Consider the following 21,461-nt stretch of genomic DNA (forward strand, 5'->3'; position numbering starts at 1 on the left):
CGTGTCATCCACTTCAATTATATACAAGTTTTTTTTTTTCAGTTGATTTTCCTGTAGTTTAGGATCTAATTTTGGCTTTACCCTTAAGCATGCAACTAAATTGTCACTATGAAAAGACCCAAATGCCCTGAAGATTAATTCTGCTGACCTTGAGGTGAAAAATGAAATATTAGCAATTATTTGAAAATTAGCCCAACGTTGTATCTATACTATATTATTAAGTCAGAACTAAAGGGTGAACATGTGTTTCAAAAATAACAAAAAACCCCAGAGATTGTAGGACACTGGACACATTCCCCATCTTTAGGTAGAGAGATGGGTACCCCTCTTTAGAGAAATAAAAAAAGAGGTGTACCCATATTGAGAGGGAGAGAATACCTAATTTAGGAGAACAAAATCTAAGAGAGAGAGAGGGGGTGTACCTATAGTTAAAGCCAGAGAGAGAGAGAGAATCCGCACCTGTTTTAGGAGAACAAAATTAAAAAAAAGAAGCTTAACAAAATTTAAAAGAAGAAAGTTTATTAAGAGGAGAGAGAGGAACGTACCCGTTTTTAGAGGAAGAGAGAGATAGAGTCCCCACCTTTTTGGATAAGAGGAGAGGAGGATTTCCAAGAAATCTCTCAAACATATTCAAAGGTTCAAAATTAAGCAATGGAGATTCTTTATCTCATAAAATATATCTTTTACAGGATCCTAAAACTAAAAATAAATCCATCTAAAAAATATTTAAAAATAATAAAAAAGGTCTAAGATTGAGCAATACAGATTTATCTCCTAAAATATCTCTTTTTACATTAAGCATCCTAAAACAAACCCTAAATCCATCTCCAAAAAACAGAGAGAAAGAATATGCACAAAGAAGAAAGTTAAATAAGGGGAGAGGAGGATTCCCAAAAAAATCTCTAATAAATATTTGTTTGGTTCCCATAAAAAATATTAACCGTCTCTAAAAAAAATCACTCGAAGATATAAAAAAAAGGTTTAATATTAAGCAATGGAGATTCTTTATCTCCTAAAAATATCTCTTTGTACATTAAGTATCCTAAAATTAACTGTAAACCCATCTCCAAAAAAAAGCTCTAACGAATATTTAAAAGACTTAGAATCACGAGTTGCAAACCATTTTAAAAAACTATTTTAGAGTGGGTTTTTTTTCCTTTTTTTTTTTTTTTTTATACCGATGGATGTTTATTTTTATCGAGTACCTCTCTAATTACTATACGGTTGTCTAGGCACTCTCCCCTCACTTCTTGAAGCAAAACAGTGCTATATTCATTTCTTAAGGCGAATTCCTTTTTTTATTTTATTTTAGATTTTCCCCAACATTCTTAAAAAGAAATGCCCATCCCATATTGTCAAGAGCTGCTCGAAGTTCGAAGAAATGGTTCTGCTCACATTTCACTGTTTTGTTACTTTTATATTTTTGGTTAAGTTGGGAGCTCACATCAAAGGATCAGTATTCACTCAAATTGTGGCCCAAGAAAACATATTATTTCGGGTAATGTTTTTTCCCCTCGAAAATAATGTAATTTTTTGGGACTAGCCATTATTATAGTTTGGAAGATTTATTGAACTTTGTTTTCTATTTTATTTCATATTTTATGGGAAAATGGACATAAAAATTGTAATATCTATAATTATATACTTTTTTGGGTAGTTTACTTTTTCTATGTTTATTATATGGAACTTCATCTAATTTTTTCTGTAGTATGGTTACTGGTTTAGCCATTCATATTTTTGTGGAATTATTAAAGTGAAAATGTTGATTTTTTTGTGATTTTAAGTCAAAGTGGGGAACTGATCTTTGTTTTGTATGGCTCTACACCAAATGTGACTTGCAACCTTGATGCTTTAGGGCCCATCTTTCCTTTTGTCTTGTTGCTTATATATTATGGCATGATTGTTGAGTTACCATGAAATTAAACATTGGGTGCTTCATTCATTCATAAAGAGAAATCACTTGGTTCTCTTCTACACTCTGCAGTGCAGTTACTACATCCCTACTTTATTAGCAATTATCAAGAGATGGCATAAAACTAATTATTTTCATTTAAAGAATTGTTCTGCTTAATACTGTTTGTTTGCAAGTAGAGAGATGGTTAGGGAAGGGACTGGATTGTGGTGGTAGCACCCCTATTCTTAGTTACCACGTTGTGATTTTCAATCCTACTGATACCACCTATTGACACTTTAAAAAAAAACTAACTCCCTGATCTATCTGAAAAAATGGGTAGGGTCTGTCTTTCCCACTGAATTACCCAAAAAAACAAAAATTAGAGACAAGTTCATCAGTTAAAATTGTACGTGACGTGTTTGTATGGCCTAAATCATGCATGTATAATCAACATAAATATTATTTGAGTTCTCACTAAATTTGAATTAGGAACAATTAAGACAACAATGACTCTATTTTCAACTAATTAAAATGGCTAAGTTGCCTTTTACTCTTCCATGACCATAAATTCCTCGTGAGTTACTTTTAAAATTTTAAGAAATTTTATATTTTTAATTTTTCATGCTTTAAAAATGCATTTAGACTTTGTACGCAGATAAACGGTATTACTACTTCACAACATTAGTGAATTTTCCTATTAGGTAAATTTATGCAAATAAATATTGTTCGTGATTTTTTTTTTTTTTCATTTCTTTTTTTCATTTTTCTATCTAAAAAAGTTCATGTTCTTTATTTGATAATCAATATTTTTTTAATCATGTACAAAGCGCTTGTTTTTTTACTAGCTTGGTTTGCTCAGGGCTCTTAGATCTCTCTCTCCTAGAGAGTGAATTGTTTTTCTTTCCTCGTAATGTAAAAGCTCATGGAATCTTTTTTGGTATTTTACCAAGGTTTTAAAAAATAAATTGGTAAGTCAGATCGACCATCCCAAAAACCAATCTAGATTAGCAGTTTGGCGATCCAGATCGGCTTGATCTAGCCTTGAAAGTTTTTCAAAAAAATCACTAATTTTTTCAAAAATCTAATTTTTTAGATTTCCAAAAAAATAGTGGTATTGTATTATGATTTATCATTATTTTACCGAAAACGTATAAATAATAAAAACATGTATCATGTCTGAGTGTTTGTTGTCCATCACATTCATTTCACGGTAAACAATTCATATTCTCTATCTCAGTTATCCAAATGGATAAAGAAATATATAAAAATAAAACCCAATTTGATACTTTAAGTTATTTCTCGTGTCATCTGAATCAATTCGAAACATATAAAAAATAGATTCTTGTGATATTTTGAATTTAACAGTTGATTGCTGTAGCTAATAAAGCCCACCTAAAAATGACTAAAACTCAATGTATAAAAATCAAACAACTTTATAAAGAATTCAACAAGAAGTGATTCCCAACAAAAAATCAAAATAAGTAAAAAAAACTAGCATCAAGGTGTGAAGCATTAGACACGAGCAAGGTAGAAAGAGAGAGAAGTTGGTGTTATTCTTGAGAGAGAGAGGAGAGAGAGAGACATTTTGTGTAGAGATGCATAGGCTATTTTATGAGGGAGTGTAAAAGATAAATTCACATGGATCGGTTTTGAAGTGGACTAAAGAGAATAGATTTAGAGGTGGTGGGGATAATAATTTAAAAAATGACTGAAATAAATGGCTTTTTTATGGAAAAGATAGTTTATTTTATAAGAACAAAAATAATGTAAGGTTCCTAGTGAATCCCCTTAGTTTTTCCAATAATTTTGTTTTGTTATTATTCCTTTTCAATACTTTCTCCCCCATATTCTGGGTTGAACCTTGATGAGCCATGCTCATTCTGTTTCTGTTTTACCGCCTTTCACGTACATTAGTTTGTGTTTTCTATTTCTTTAAGGGTTCAGTTTGTATAGAGCCAAGGCTCTAAACAATCAAAGTAGAGCACACCATCAAATAATATCGACAAATGTGGTTTCAATACTGAAAATCTTTGTGGTAGCCTTAAAATATATTTTCATCTCTGATTATAAAATTTAAAGCTTAAAAAATAGTGTAAATCAAGCAGATCTATGAAACCTTGAAAATCTTGAAAATTGACGGTCCAAAAATGCATTACAAGATGTACTATTCCAAACCTTGAAATCCATTTTTTTCTCATCTCCATGCATCTTGCAGTCGAGATGGTCAATTTGAGGATATTTGGGCATCAAAACAACCTCTTCTAATGAAATTTTTGAGGTGGGCTCTAATTTGATTGTTTAGAGCCTCGGTTTTATATAAACTTTTTCCATAGTTCAAAGTATGCGTTGAACAATCAATTTTGAGCTTGTTACGAAATATCATTTATTTTTTTTGGCATTTTTAGGAACAATTAATCTCTTTAACAATATTTTTGGGCTTTTCAAACCTTTTCAAAGCATGTCTTGAATACATTAGTTTGTGCTATTTTTAACCTCTCATATATGCTAAAAAAGGCCAATTATTTTGTGGTTTTCATCTTAGGTAAAAAAATACGAAATTGTATTTTTCATGTTTGCATAAAAATTTTCTAATCAATGATGACCACCTACATTTTTTGTACATTTTTCCATTATTATCTACCCTTTTTAATTTGGGTGTGATTTGTATAGAGCAGAGGCTCTAAACAATAGAAGTAGAGCCCCCTTTTAAATAGTATCGAGAAAAGTGGTTTCAACATTGAAAATAGTTGTGATAGCTTTAAAATATATTTTTATCTCTAGTTATAAAATTAAAAACTTTAAAATAGTGTAGATCAAGCAGATCTATGAAAACTTAGAAATCTTGAAAAGTGACCGTCCAAAAATACATTACAAGATGCACTATTTCCAAAATTTGAAATCCATTTTTTTTCTCATGTGCATACATCTTGATGTCGAGATGATCAATTTGAGGATATTTGAGCATCAAAACAACCTATTCTAATGAAATTTTTGAAGTAGACTCTAATTTGATTGTTTAGAGCCTCGGCTCTAGATAAACTTTTCCCTTGAAGTTTTCACCTAAAATACTCGTACATTTGTCCGTTATTTTCTACCCTTTTCAAAAAGGGTGCGGTTTGTATAGAGCTGAGGCTCTAAACAATCAAATTAGAGCCCACCTTCAAATAGTATCGAAAAATATGGTTTTAATACTGAAAATCTTTGCGATAACCTTAAAATATATTTTTATCTTTAATTATAAAATTTAAAGCTTCAAAAATAGCGTAGATCGAGCAGATCTATGAAAATTTGAAAATCTTGAAAATTGATAGTAAAAAAATACATTACAAGATGCACTATTTCCAAAACTTGAAAGCCATTTTTTTCTCATGTCCATGCATCTAGATGTCGAGATAATCAATGTGATGATATTTGGGCATCAAAACAACTTCTTCAAGTGAAAGTTTTGACGTAGGCTCTAATTTGATTGTTTAGAGCCTAAGCTCCATATAAACTTTTCCCTTTTAAAAAAGGGTATCTTATAGAGAGTGAGCATGGCATGCAAGTTGGAATGGTTTGCAACGAAGAAATTGTTTGGTTGTGGAAAAGCGTCTTGCAAAAATTTGTTGTGGAAAAGCATGTTGCACAAATTGTGCACGCTTTGTTACGTCTGCCCTCTTTACTGATTGGGCTCCTGGAACAGACGATGGGCAGAAACCTTGTTGATGGAATTATATGTCACAAAATAGGAAACTTAATAAAAACTCAATATAGAAAATTTAATATCGTGTATATTACAAGATATGAAACTCAATATTTGGGTCCTATCAATATCTTTCTCATTCACACAATACTCTAATGCTCGCCCCCGTCTGTCATGTTGATGGACATCAAGAGTTTGGTGATTTAAAAACTTAATTTTATTTTTTTAATTTCATAGATATTGGTATAAGTTTTATTTTTTATTTAATATTTTAGGAATTATAATGTGAGGTTAATCTAAATACTTCAATTTTATTTTTTTATTTACTATTCTCTCGTTAGTATTCATGATTACTGCTCATGAGTATGTTCATGGATTACTATTCAGGGTATTGTTCATGGGTTATTGTTCATAGGGGTATTTCTCAATTTCTACTATTGCTTAAGGGTATTTGCAAGTCTTTAATTATTTAGTTGGACCTTAAATTAATTTCAGGGTTTTATTGGCTTATAAAATTTGCACATTATGAGATTCTTCAATATTGTTGATTTTATTTCTTTGAGGTTAAGAAAAAGGTGGATTTAACTTCCCACCTTGCGCTTCCTACATTTAGTTGTATCAGAGCACGGTTCAAAGGTGATTAAAGAACAGTGGTTGGTTATGGAGATCTTAGCCATAAGACTACTAATTTGATCCGGTTGTGCAAAGAAATCAACAACTTGATGAAAAGGGTCACATAGATATTGTATAAGCGACATCCGCAATAATGTGTCCTAAACAAAGAAGAATATGTAAGGATAGATCCAAACAACGAAGGTTTTTATGGAGATTGATGCGAATCATAGTCTAACACTTAGTGAGAATAGATTGATGACGTGTCAAACTACATAGGTGGTTTTGATACCTGATGGCATCGACGAGCATAATTTTGAAGCAAGACAACAAGTTCAATTGCATTTAATATTATTTGAACAAATGGATTGTCCTATATTTGATAGCGTTCCTATTTGTGATAACAAACCAGGTGGCCTTATCTTTGAAGATGATCATATTTTTGTTGAACCATTCAAGGAAGATGAAGAATTTGGAGATCCTATTTGTAACGAACAAACAACGATAATAATGATTTGGAACAGTGGTAGTGCGAGGTAAAAAGAGGACGTAAATTGGGGTGCTGACTGTAAAAAACTCTTAATGTCACTAGAAGTGTTAAACCTTTATGTTTCTATTATTCTACCTCACCTCACAGTTGTATGCTACCATAGTTGGTGGCACCATATTTGAGGATATTTTCGAGGATAGTTTGATCAGATCTGTGATCCATAGGTCTCAAGTCAAGCGCCAATGTCAATGTACAATATTGTCGCTGAGAAAGACTTTGCGTTTAGAGGAGGATTTGTATGAATCCATTTAAAAACTCAAAAGCAAGTTTTCTCCAAACAAAAGGAGAAATTATAGAGATCAAGAGCTGGATCATTCAAAACTTTAATTTTATTTCTCAAATTCATAGATGTGTGCAAGTATTTTTTTTTTATTTTTAGGAATTATAATTTGGGGTTAATCTCTAAAACTCAGTTTCTTTTGTTTTTTTTCCCTTTTAACTATTCATTGGTCCCAAGTCAAGCGTCAATGTTGATGCCACAATATTCTGGTTTAGAGTGACCTTGTGTTTAGAGGAGGATTTGCATGAATCCATTTCAAAACTCAAGACAAAGTTTTCTCCAATCAAGGTAGAAATGATAGAGATCAAGAGTTGGGTGATTCAAAATTTTAATTTAATTTCTTAAAGTCATAAATTGTACGTGAACTTTATTTATTTATTAGGGTTGATTGTTAGGAATTATAATGTGGGGTTAATCTCTAATACTTAGTTTTTCTTTTTTCTTTTTAATTATTTATTGGTTACTATCATAGGTATTATTCATCGATTACTATTCATGGGTACTGTTTATAGGTTACTATTTCATACGTATTTATGGAATTTTAGTATTACTGATTTCAAGTTAATTTTATAGCTTAATAGGCTTATAAAATGTGGGACATCAAATTATGGAATGCTTATGTTGTTGGAATGAATTTTATTTTACGAGATACTAAAGTTCTTCTCTTGGCTTTATTTTACAACTATATTTTTTCTTCATTATTGTTAATTTTTATTTGTTTGAGGTAAAAAAAAAGGTAGATTTAATTCCTATATTTCCCTTCCCACATCAAGATAAAAATCCTTTGACTGGTCAAGATAGTTCCCATTGGCATTTTGACCCAATCAATATATCCATTTTCACCATCCCCTTTATAACGATTCACATCCCAAGGTTGCAAGGAGATATAGGAGAGGAAGTTTAATTTTTGAAGGAATTTATTTTTAGTTTGTTGCTGTTTTTATAGTCTCTTAGTGATTTTCAATGGTTTAATTGAAGTTAGAAGTGGTTTAAGCACCATTTTATGTTTTAGTTTAGTTTGTTGTTGTTTTTATAGTCTCTTAGTGATTTTCAATGGTTTAATTGAAGTTAGAAGTGGTTTAAGCACCATTTTATGTTTTAGTTTAAATGAAGGAACTTCTGGGGTATAAAAAAGTAAAAACGGGGTGTGAATAATAACACGAGACCCTATCTAAAGTTTTAAGGTTTTTTTTATACAAAAAAAGCTATATCTACTCAAATCTAGCGTTTTCGTTTATAATTTATTGAACTATTTTGCCTCTTTCCTCTATTTTCTTGCATTATATATGCCTTTTCAAAACTCGTCTATAATAAGATCAACTTTGGCAGGCCAGAAGCCACATGTTGACCTCACTAAATCATCATCTTCTCCATCGGCATAAGAATAAACTGTAGAGAGAACATGATAACCTCACATTTGATAAATAAACGAAAAGCTACAATGTAGTTACTGTATTAATCTCGATGTACTGTTTGAAGAATTTTCTTTTTGATGAGGCTTTAGAGAGGTATTAAGTTTAGTTTGGCACAATGGTTTAAAAAACGGATCGGTGACCCGGATCGGGCACCCAAAAAACAGATCCGGATCGGTGATCGGCGATTCGGATCGGGAATTGGGTGAATCGGTCAGAATAAAGCTTAAAAAAAATCCGAAAAAATTATTAAAATTCATTATAAATATTATTTTTTAGGAATTCAATAAAAAATGAGGGTACTCCATTAAGAATTTTCATGTTTTTGAATGAATATGCGAATATTGATATGTTCTTTCCCTGCATGAACCGCCATTCAGCATTTAATTTACATCACACAAAAGAATAAACATAGAATTATCATGGAATAAGTATATCAACATACATGGACTACAATAAAGCATAAAATTAGTAACATATGATCTAAAAATAAAATGATAGACGACGTTATTGTTCTTCTTGGTCACGCTGGTGCCATTGATTGAATTCGTTTAACAATTCATTGATTTGATCTAAAAAATAATCATCGATATTAGCAGGCGTCTGACTATTCCCAAATCCCTGAGTGTTAGTGTTTTATTGTGTTCCTAATCCAAAATCCCCGAAGCTTGTCCATCCTTCATGCTCACCTACACTGTCGTGCTCATCCCTACTCTGTTGCTGTTGGGACTTGATATGTGAATAATATGGTTGGGATAGGGTGGCATCATAATCATCATCTCTCTCATTTTCTCTTTGAATAATATGGATTAAAAAAAAAAATTAACAAATTTTCAAAAAAATCGATCATGGATTAAAAAAAAAAAATCTCAAATTTTAAAAAAAATTCTATCATGGATTACAAAAAAAATTCGATCATGGATTAAAAAAAAAAAATCACAAATTTTCAAAAAATTCTATCATGGATTAGAAAAAAAAATTCGATCATGGATTTAAAAAAAAAAAACACAAATTTTCAAAAAATTCAATCATGGATTACAAAAAATTTGATCATGGATTACAAAAAATTCGATCATGGATTACAAAAAAATTGATCATGGATTACATAAAATTTGATCATGGATTACAAAAAAAAAAAAAACATAAAAAAAAAAAAAAAAATTCCATCGTGGATTACAAAAAAAGAAAAAAACAATTCGATCATGGATTACAAAAAATTCAATCATGGATTACAAAAAATTCTATCATGGGTTACAAAAAAAAAAACAAAAAATTCGATCATGGATTACAAGAAAAAAATACAAACATTTCGATCATGGATTACAAAAAATTCGATCATGGATTACAAAAAATTCTATCATGGATTACAAAAAATTCGATCATGGATTACATAAAATTCGATCATGGATTACATAAAATTCGATCATGGATTACTAAAAAAAACTAAAAACAAAAAAACAAAAAATTCGATCGTGGATTACAAAAAAAGAAAAAAACAATTCGATCATGGTTTACAAAAAATTCAATCATGGATTACAAAAAACTCTATCATGGGTTACAAAAAATTCGATCATGAATTACACAAAAAAAAAACAAACATTTCGATCATGGATTACAAAAAAAAAACAAACATTTCGATCATGGATTACAAAACATTCCATCATGGATTACAAAAAATTCTATTATGGGTTACCAAAAAAAAAAAAAAAACAAAAAATTCGATCATGGATTACAAAAAATTTTATCATGGGTTACAAAAAAAAAAAAAAACAAAAAATTCGATCATGGATTACAAAAAAATTGATCAAGTATTACAAAAAAAGTTATCATGGACTACAAAAAAAAAAAAAAAAAAAATTCCGTACGGGACTCGCCGATTCCGTACAGTAAATCGGCGAGTCACTGTGCAGAATCGTCCGGTTCTCTCTAGAACCGGACGATTCCCGTTTTTTTCACCGATTCGATCCGTCCATTGCGATTCCCGAGTCGAACCGGGCAAATCCTGTTCGACTCGGCGTTTTTTTAAACACTGGTTTGGCATGATCATGCGGGTAGGGAAGATCTTAAGATGTCTCTTCATCAAAATATGTTAAGTAAAAGTGGATTTAATCTCCATCAAATATCGAATTATACCCTGGTAGACTTGTTAAGGTGTTTTCATGGATATATAGAAAGTTTAATCAAGTATTACTTTTCGTACAAAGGGTCACGAGACCCCTAGTCCTTAAAAGTAAGTCCCAAATCACTTAAAAATAAATTTAAGTGCTTGGTCGTATGTTATGTATTTTGAGAAATTTTTTCTTTAACATGTGTATGATGTCTTGTCTCAAGTTATCCAATCATACATTTGAAGGTTAAGGGTGATTCTAATACTATTTACACTATATATAGAAAAATATGTGGTTCGTCGTATAAGGCGAAGGCCTTAAACAATCAAAGCACAATACACATTTAAATAGTGCTGGAATATGTTATTTCAATATTAGAAATCTTTATGATGGTTTTAAAATTTATTTTCATCTTGAATTGTAAAATTTAAAGATTAAAGAATAGTGTAGATGCGCCTTAATTTGATTATTTATGGCACTCCCTTAAATAAACTTTTGTCCTATACAAAATAAGACCCCATTGGTGATGTTTCTATTATAAAGTGCTTCTGCAAGGATAATACCTAAAAATTTCTCTTCCACCAAAGTAAGCTTATTGTATAGGAATATTCTTTGCAACTCAAGTGATTTTTCATTAAGTTTGATTAGGAAATTATCGCTACTATACCTATATTTTAATAAAATCGAAAAAAAAACCCCCAATTTTTCAAAACCTCACCTGCACCCTTTTTTCTAATTTTCGGTTTTTTATTTTTATTTTTATGAAAATACCCTTCACGGTAGACTTTTTACCATAAAGAACATTACGGTAATTTAAATACCATAATAAGTTGAAGGAGTATTACTGTAATTAAAATACCATAATACCCTAAAGTAATATTGCGGTAATTTAATTACTGTAATAACATTACAGTAATTTAAATACCTTAATAAGTTGAAGGAGAATTACGATAATTAAAATATCGTAATACCTTAAAGTAGTGTCACGATAATTTAATTACTGTAATATTGCCCAACCCTCAAAACAAATGGTTTTCTACTCTCTTGAGTCTACTATCTATTTACTCCCTCGACAAGAATCCATGATAGCTGTATTTTTCAATCTTAAATTTTTAGGATATAATCTCTACTTAATTTTTATATGGTTTTCAAAAGTTTAGAACAAAAACACTCTTAAATATGTATTTTTGAGTGAAGCAGTAGATCCACATCGTGCTCCCATGAGATCATGGATTTTTTGAAAGGAAGAGGGGTAGCCCTGATATTAGCTTCGATTTGAAGCTTTTCAACCAATATGAGAGTGGAAGTGACTGGCAAAGTACTATGGTAATAAGAATACCGTAAAGACTTCCCACACATTACGGTAATTAAATTACCGTATTAGTTCAAACTACCGTAAAGACTTTTCACCCTCCTAGTGGTTGAAAAGCTTCAAATCGAAGCTAATATCAGGGTTACCCCTCTCTCTTTTCAAAAAATCCGTGTTCTCATGGGAGCACGATTATAGATCTATTCCCTCACTCAAAAACACCTATTTAAGAGTGTTTTTGTTCTAAAATTTTGTGAACCATATAAAAATTAAGTAGATATTATATCTTAAAATTTGAGATTTAGAAAATACAGCTAGCATGAATTTTTGTCGAAGGAGTAAATAGATAGTAGACTAAAAAGAGTAGAAAATCTTTTGTTATGAGGCTTGAGCAATATTACGGTAATTAAATTACCGTAATATTACTTTAAGGTATTAAAATATTTTAATTACCGTAACACTCAAACATATTATGATATTTAAATTACCGTAATGTTATTATGGTAATTAAATTACCGTAATGTTTTTACGGTAATTCAATTATCGTAATACTACTTTAAGGTATTATGGTATTTTAAATACCATAATATTCCTTCAGCTTATTACGGTATTTAAATTACCGTAATGTTCTTTACAGTAAAAAGACGACCGTGAAGGGTATTTTCATCCAAAAAAGCCAAAAATTGGGAAAAATGGTGTAGGCGAGGTTTTGAAAAATTGGAGGTTTTTTTTTTCGATTTTATTAAAATATAGGTATATTAGCGATAATTTCTCTTGATTTTTTCATTATTCATTTGGGAGTTCAGTTCCAATATCTAAGGTATTTATTTTTATCGGATGTCTCTTCGGAGACATCTTATAAAAATAATAATTACAAGAAAATATTTGTTTTGGCTCCTTGTTGTCTTTGTATTCTATAATGTGAAATACAACCTCCTCATCTTCGAGAACAATCTTAAAAGACATATATCGTGATCTACATATGTGCATGATATTTAAAATATCATCCTACTACTATTGAACAAGGATTCCAAATTTGTCGATGAGTGCCGTTGCATGGCTAGATGGTTGAATATAAGCTAAAAACATATATTTTATTGAAAATATTCTATCAAAATTTTGGAAAAATTGGAAGAATAATAAAATAAAATAGAGAAAATAGATTTAAGGGTCGAGACTCAACATCAATTTAGCATTCTAGTCTTGATTAAACTAAATATATATATTCTATTAAAAAATATTAATAACAAGGGAAAGTATATAATGAGACTATTTATCTTTTGTATAAGGTGGTCACAATTAATCTTGACATTTGGATGTGAAATTGGGTGGTCGCAATTTATTCCATTGACCAAACACAAAGTTCAAAAGAAATTTATTATAACTTTGTAACACACTCAAGCTATCAAATTTCACATCGCACGATTATAAACAATTGCGATCTCATTGTATAATAAGATAAATATAGAGAAAAGTTGTTTCATGCATGGTGGACCGCATTTCAACATATGCAGTTAAGAAAGTGTAAAGCATCAAGTGTAAAGCATCCATCTTAAATATGAATACAAGTAGGTGTTCGATATAAAAACAATAGAAACCAATTGTCCAAATGTTTATTACTAGAATTATTATTTTTAATTTTTAAAATTTATTTATTTTTTTCATATTCATGATCTCCATGTTGGAGATTACGTATCTTTAAAAATTAAGTCCTAAAATCATCAAGTGTAAAGCATCCATCTTAAATATGAATGCAAATAGGTGTTCGATATAAAAACAATAGAAACCAACTGTCCAAATATGGTTATTATTAGAATTATTATTTTTAATTTTTAAAATTTATTTATTTTTTTCATATTCATGATCTCCATGTTGGAGATTACGTATCTTTAAAAATTAAGTCCTAAAATCTATCAAAAAAATACTAATTTTATTAAAAAGCTCGCATTTGGGTTTCGCCGCATAGAAACCGGGTCCAAATATAAGTGGTCTATTATGTACACGATCTCATGAGAGAAGTCAAAAGGCATAAGACTGCCCTCTATTTTGCCATGTGCATCATCCAAAATGAAGAATGATGGTCTACAACTAGTTAAAAACCAAGTCAAGAATATGCTAAATTGAAGCCTCAAAATAAAGGGCATCTATTGCTTTGACCTATATGGGGGTGACTTTCTAGAAGCCCAATTCTAACCTCTATATATATTCTCTCTCTACCACAAGCCTCCAGGTCACCTCTCTGTGCCTTTGCCGGGCCCCTCTTTCTCTCCAAATTTATACAGGCCAGATCCTATATTTGTGGGTCTGAAGTGTACCCCAAGCCTTCTATAGGGTATATGCCCTAATGCCTCCTTTTGCAGGACCACCCCTTCAAAAGACCCAATTTTGCCACCCAAAAAGAGAGACCCCAAATATCATAACCCTTAATGTTGGTGGCCAAATCTTCCAAACAAGCCCACAAACCCTAACCCTAGCTGGCCCAAATTCTCTCCTCTGTACCCTAACCACCTCTTCTTTAGGGAGCATTCCCTTCATTGATAGGGACCCTGATCTTTTTTCTATCCTTCTGACCCTGTTGAGAACTGGTACTCTTCCTTCTAGGGCAAAAGTCCTAGATCCTGAAGACCTGATCCATGAAGCCCAATTCTACAATATAGAGCACCTCCTCATTTCAGCAATTACCGACCCATCTGCTTTCTACCCTCTGAATTTGCAGAAAACTCTGATTCTTCCAATAAATGGCCGAGATTCTCCCTCAGCCATAGCCACACACCATGACGGGTCTGTTTTGGTCAGCCATGGAAGCAAGATTACAGCTTTTGATTGGACCCTTCGTCGAAAAACCAGTTTTTTAACGGAATTTCCAGCCATTGATTCTTTGCTCTTTCTCTCTCCCTCAGTTGCAGCCGCTGGAGCTTCAGACTATTCAGGAGTGAAGATCCTTGATATTAATAGTGGATTGGGCATCAAAACCCTAAATTGGGATAACCCAATTCACTCGACAGTGCAGGCAATTGGGGCTTCGCCTGAATTTCTCTTTGCAAGCTTCGAATCCTGTCGAAAAAACTCAAATCTGATACAGGTATTTGATAGAGAGAGTTTCAGGCCTTTAATCGACCTCGGTCACGAAGAGAAACAGGGGGTTGAGATTGGATCTGCAATTCCAGCTACAAAGCTCAATTGGGTTTCTTCCCAGGCCCTCTTAATGGCTTCTGGCTCCTACAGCGGGCCTTTCGGTTGCGTGGGTTCCATTAAATTATGGGATATAAGGTCTGGCTCTAGGGTTGCTGAGATCAAAGAAAATGAGGATTGTTTTGCTGATGTTACAGTGAATGATGGTATTTGGGGGCTTTTCAAAGTTGGGTTGGTTTCAGGTGAGGTTTACATGATGGATTTGAGGAGATTGGGTTCTAGTGAGAGATGGGTTTCTTTGGGTGAAGGTTGTAGTAAAGTTATGAATGGAAATGGGAAGAGAGAAGGGGTGAATTCTAAGATTGTTGGGCATGGAAATAGTGTGTTTTGCAGCAGGGGTGAGAATGTGGAGGTGTGGTCTGAAGTTTTGATGGGTGGTAAAGAGAAAGAGGGGGTGTTTAGGAAGAATGTGATGGGGAGGAGAGAGAAAGTGGGACAAAGTAAGATAACACAATTGGATTTTGGTGGGAATAGGATGGTTTTGGCTAGGAAAGATGAGCAGGCCATTGAGGTTTGGCAAGGGTCAGGTACCAACTTTGTGAATTGGGGTTGGAATTAGGATGTTCATGTTATTAAGATGTACAACTTCATTCTTGTATACTAATTCTTCTTTTGTATTGTGTATATTGAACCTTTTCAAGTTATAAAAGATTTACTCTATTACTTGTTGCTCTCATAATTCTTCTTGTGTATTGTGTATATTGGACCTTTTCAAGTTATAAAAGATTTACTCTATTACTTGATACTCTCATACTCTTTTGAATTGTTTATATTGGACCTTTTCAAGTTGTAAAAGATTTACTTGTGGTTCAGAGCTGTTGGAAATGGGTTTGCTACTTGTAATTGAATGATTCATGATCTCCTTCTCTAAGTGACCTCTCTCAGTCATCTCTTAAGTGATCTCACTGAGCCAATTAGCTGATGCATTTTCCTGCACATATACCGAAATCGGTGATGCATTGGAATGTAATCTCTCTCTAGGCATATCAGTGATGCATTGGAATTTACTCGATCTCTCTGTAAAGTGATATCTCTCAATCAACTCTCAAGTCATCGTCCTCCGCCAATTTGATGATGCATTTTATGATGCATATGCCCCCTGGGTCCCTCTCAACAAAACAAAATGCAGTTCATGCTGGTTCAACAAAAGGTAAATCCTCAATATGAGGAATGCAAAAAGTGCTAGAAAGCTGTACCCACTTCTATAGTGGGAACATTCAAATGTAGTTCATGCCATTTCTTCAATGAAAATTCCAGTTAAAATTAACAATTAGTACAAATACAGCTACAAAAAGATACCTTACATTTGTTCAATCATTATATTTTTCACTTGTAATAGGTTTATTGTGGAAGCCACCGTTGGGGATGATCAAACTCAAAACTCATTTTTAAGGGTTACAATGTTCAATAAACATGTGGAGCAACTAATAGGAACTATTGCCAATGAAGTCTGTAACATTGAAATAAAGTTATGTACACCACTGGATTTCATATTTCGCTAAATATATATTTATTTAAAATACAAAACTTTCCTGCTTACCAAAACAAGCAAAAGGTATCGAGATCGACCAAGAACATTTCCAAAAATGTAAAAAACAAAAAATTCGTTGTGTCATCAGGTGCTTTATTCCCATGCACCCTAAATATTCTGAACTTGATCGATCGCTTACACAATAACGAACTCTAAGCAATCAAGCAACCTATAAAACAGGAAGACACCACTAATCTTCATAGCAATCAGGTAATAACCTCTTGTTTATACCTTCATAGTTCTTACATTGAACAACTCTACTCAACAACATATATCTCAAAAAAAGCAAAATCTTAACTGATATGTGAATTCTATTTTTATTATAACTTATTTTGCTAGCCATGTTGTAAAAGACACTGATTACAACATATTTATTTACGACAACTTATTTAGTCTTCAATTTTTAAACGATTTATAATATGGGCTTATGAAATATTTCAAGTTTGTCAATTAGACTTGCAACAATAGTTCCTTTAGGTTCATTGGATCTTTTTTTTATCAAAAATTGTGGCTTACATGTTACTTCAATTTATACACTTGGATTGAATAAATCTTTTCATTGCATAAAACTGATTATTGTGATTCACCTCTCACTTCCAAGACTTTGTACAAAAAGAGAAAAAGAAAGTTCACACAACATCAAGCTATTGTCCGCTCCTTTTGTAATCCTTCTTTGTCATTGCACAGATAATTTCGCAATGGAAAAGTCTAGAACAACATAATGTTGATAATATTATTGCTTGCTATAATAGTTTGCCACATTGTTTACTACACTTTTTGATAATATTGTTGATTTTTCTTCATCAATTAAGCTTTCATTGAATTGATTTAAGTCATATGAGAAAGTATGTTTGAAAAGATCAAAATTAGCTAGCAATTTCCCAGAGTATGCTATTAATTTATTCATTGCATGCATCAAATTTAGTAAGATATATTCGTCTTTCAAGCCTCTTAACTGGTATCTTATAATCTCAAGAGGTGTATTGAATTGTTATTGGGTAAACGATATTTTCCATAGTAGACTCTAAGTTTTCTTCATTGTTTGCTTTAATTTTGGTTTGTGTGCTTGGGTATGATGATGTTTGCCTATGCGTGGCATGATTATGCAGTGAAGAACCAAAAAAAGAGATATTGTCAATTAAAAAATAACAAGGAGAGTTACTTGACTCCTAGTTATTACAATGAGAAAAGAAGGCATTGTTATATTTCAAATTAAGATTATCATGAGATAATTATAAGCAGTTTTAGTTAATTGAAATTCAATACGTTCAAAATGAAATACTCATATAGACAAAATTCTATAAGCGCAAATAAAGACATCAATGTTATAAAACAATCATGTCGACAAAATGAAAGAGAATCTTTAATAATACAGAAAATTGTATCATGCCGGTTGGACCGCATTTCTACATATGCGGTCCAAAAAGTGTAAAGCATCCATCTTAAAGATGGATACCGTTAGGTGTTCCATCTAAAAACAATGAAAACTAATGCTCCAAATGTTTTTTTACTAGAATTATTATTTCTAGTTTTTAAAATTTATTTATTATTTCATATTCATGATCTCCATGTTAGAGATTACATGTCCTTAAAATATCAAGTCCAAAAATCCATCTCAAATATAGATTTATTAATAGGCCCGTATTTCTACATACGTTGGCTGGGCCACATAGAAACTGGGCCTTTTTTATAAACGTATTCATTTTATACAAGAAAATCAGCCAGGAGAAACACTTACGAGAGAGAAAACCCATCTTTTAATGGTTACCATTGCTCTCCATGAAAATCCATTTTTTAAACTTATAAAAGGACCATCTTTTTACTTTTTTTTTTTTGTTAACATTAAATTAGCAGGATTTCATGGCTTTAAGGTTATCTGCCTTAATTTAATGATACTTGGTTTTCAACTTTTTAGTTAAATCTCTCATTTAATTTGGTTGATCTTTTTATTTATTTTTTTATTTCTTATTAGAAATAACGGTATTTCATGGGTTTAATAATGTCTGCCTCGATCTAATAGTGCTTGGGTTTCAATTTTCTAGTTAAATATCTTTGTTAATGTGGTCGATTCTTGCGAAGTCCCTTTTCTATTTAATATGCAAAAGTAAGGTAAAAAACCAATTAAGGGGCATTTGAGTTATTCGTTGAATCTTGGAAACCATTATTGGGAGATCTCCAGTTTGCTAAATTGCATAATTGTTCTACTATTTAGTTATGGGTGTGGTTTCTCTAAGGTTGCAACCTTAAACAATCCAATTAAGACGCACTTATAAATTTAATCATAACATGTATTTTTGGTGTAAAAAGTTCTTAGGATGATCTGAAAATCTATTTTCATATCTAATTATAAAGTTTTAAACTCCAAAATGGTTAAAAACAAGTAGATCTATAAACATATGAAAATCTTGAAAATGGATGGTCTAGATAATGTGTTACAAGATGCACTATTTCTGGAAATCAATTTTTTTTTTTGTTTCACATTCATACATCTCGATTTTGAGATGTTCAATTAAGAAGTTTTTCAACATTAAAACAATGTTTTCCGGTAGATTTTTTAGTGCAACCATAATTCTACATTTTAAAGTTGCAACCTTATATAAACTTTTTCCATTAGTTATTTTCTATGAAAATAATCTTAAATATTTAGATGAAAGGTTTAAACTAATTACTTTGGGAGCCTATATTGATCATATTTCTCAGAAGTTGTATATTTAAAAATTACTATGATATTCTAAAGTCTAAAGAGAAAAAAAAAACCTAAAAACTTTGAATGAAGGAAAAAAACGTAAAATTAATTTTTAAAAATCCTTAAAAGTTATTGCAATGCTTTGTAGAAAACCTTTCCAATAAAAAAATTAAGATCGAGAAAGCCGAGTACTTGACTGGAACTTCGGCTACTTAAAAATAAATTCTATAAAAAATGTGGAATCAATTCTATAAAAATTATATATGTTGTCGAAATTTGTTACGCCTTTTGATTTTTTTTACATCATAAACAAAAATGGTCTAGTTGGCTATAGACTTAGTGGATCGCTCTTTCTCTAGGAATAAAGGCTATTGAAAAAAAGAAAAAAAAAGAAAAAAAAAAGCCATATAATATAAGGGCAAGCTTTCTATGCTTCCCCTACATTGTGATTGGAGCAATCTTAACCCTCCATTAAAAAAAAAAAAAAGCCATATAATATAAGGGCAAGCTTTCCATGCTTCCCCTACAGCATCAAACTTATATACTTCCCCTTTTCTAACCAATCATTCTGAAATACTTCCCTTTTTCTAACCGATCATTCTGAATGGAGGGTTAAGATTGCCCCAATCACAATGTCACGTTCTACATTATTTTATTTTAAATTTTTTTCTATAAACTATTTTGACACCAAATTTTGGACTTCCAATCTTCTATTAAACTCACACTAGAAAAAAATATAAAAACAATATTTCAATAAAATAAAATGACCAAAATACCCTTGAAAATTTTAAGGGGCATTTTGGTCATTATATGTTATAAAAAATTTATTTTTAATATTTGTTATAGGTGATACTCAATTTATATAAAAAAACTAAAAATAAAATACTTTAAGACGTCGGATCCAAGATCAAACAGTGAATGACTCTCTTGATCAAAATTGGATGGCTGGATGGTTGGGGAAACATGGATCTTCTATGCTGCCAAAGAAGTATAGAAATCTTTCCCATAATAAAATGGATCAATCTCCTGTTTGTAGCCTAAGTTGAGCAAAATGACATCCAACTATGAATGGATTTATATATTATAAAATAATGTTACAAAGTGCGACTCTATCGTTTCGAGAAAAAGACATCAAAGCATTGAGAAATATATATGTTTGTATACGAAGGGTGCCGTTTGAATGGAAAACATTCAAGTTAGTGCCTACATGTTGTTTCCATAGTGAAAATCTTTGTGATAGCTTTAAAATATATTTTTATTCTTATTTATAAAGTTTAAGTATTTAAAAATAATGTAGATCGATAAATCCATGAAAACTTGAAAATCTTGAAAATTGACGGTCCAAAAAATGCGTTACAAAATACAATATTTCTAAAACTTAAATTTTTTTTTTTTTTTCTCATGTCTATGCATCTAGATGTCGAGATGATCAATTTGAAGATATTTGAGCATCAAAACAACCTCTTCTAATAAAATATTTGAGGTAGGCTCTTATTTGATTGTTTAGAGCCTCGACTTTATATAAAGTTTTTCTATATAAATGAAATACGGCATATTTTCACAATTGAAACAAACTCTATCTTTGTCGTTTTTAGCTTAACAAACCAAGGTTTGAAAATTATGCGATCCGATTTGGAATCGCCCAATCCGGACTTAAACGCATGAGTAACATCTAATAAACCAATTTTGTTCTTAGAATCCTTGATGCGGTATCTTTTTTCTCTTCATTGGTTCTCTCTTTCTTTCGCCATTTGTTATCTTTTAGGTCATAATAATAATAATAATAACAATATTCAACTTTAATAGACGAGGAAAAAGTTTATTTTAATAAACATTTTATTTAAAAATTGGCCACTCATGTTCTTGTAGGACGTAAATGACTTGGGGGTCAAACAATTATTATTTTTTTGTATAGTTGTAAATAAGATTTTTTAAATTAGATGATATTATAAGACATTTTAGATTGTTATTATTTGTATAGTAAAATAACTATAAAGTATAAACCAACAATTTTAATTTCAATATATAATATTATAGTTAGTTAGGTTGTTATAATTTTGGATGAGTAAAGTGAATTGATAAATGTTTGATACTTTGATGTGATACTAATTTCACTTTATGTGAAAAATTATTTTTTTAATTTTATAACATGAAAATATTTTCTAATATTTTAAATTATTTTGATATAATATTGTAATACTACAT

General features: G+C 31.0%; 1 protein-coding gene across 1 annotated transcript; it reads left to right on the forward strand.

The window, feature by feature from the left end:
* The first annotated feature begins 13,905 nt into the window (after window positions 1–13,905).
* Window positions 13,906–15,715, forward strand: LOC18422983 (BTB/POZ domain with WD40/YVTN repeat-like protein). Its single transcript, XM_006827508.4, has one exon. It carries the CDS (start codon window positions 14,192–14,194, stop codon window positions 15,596–15,598), a length of 1,407 nt encoding a protein of 468 aa, XP_006827571.2. The 5' UTR covers window positions 13,906–14,191; the 3' UTR covers window positions 15,599–15,715.
* Window positions 15,716–21,461: the final 5,746 nt, after the last annotated feature.

The sequence above is a fragment of the Amborella trichopoda genome, chromosome 7 (genome assembly GCF_054954075.1).
Source record: "Amborella trichopoda isolate Santa Cruz 75 chromosome 7, AtrichopodaSantaCruz75HAP2 v2.0, whole genome shotgun sequence".
Lineage (NCBI taxonomy): Eukaryota > Viridiplantae > Streptophyta > Magnoliopsida > Amborellales > Amborellaceae > Amborella > Amborella trichopoda.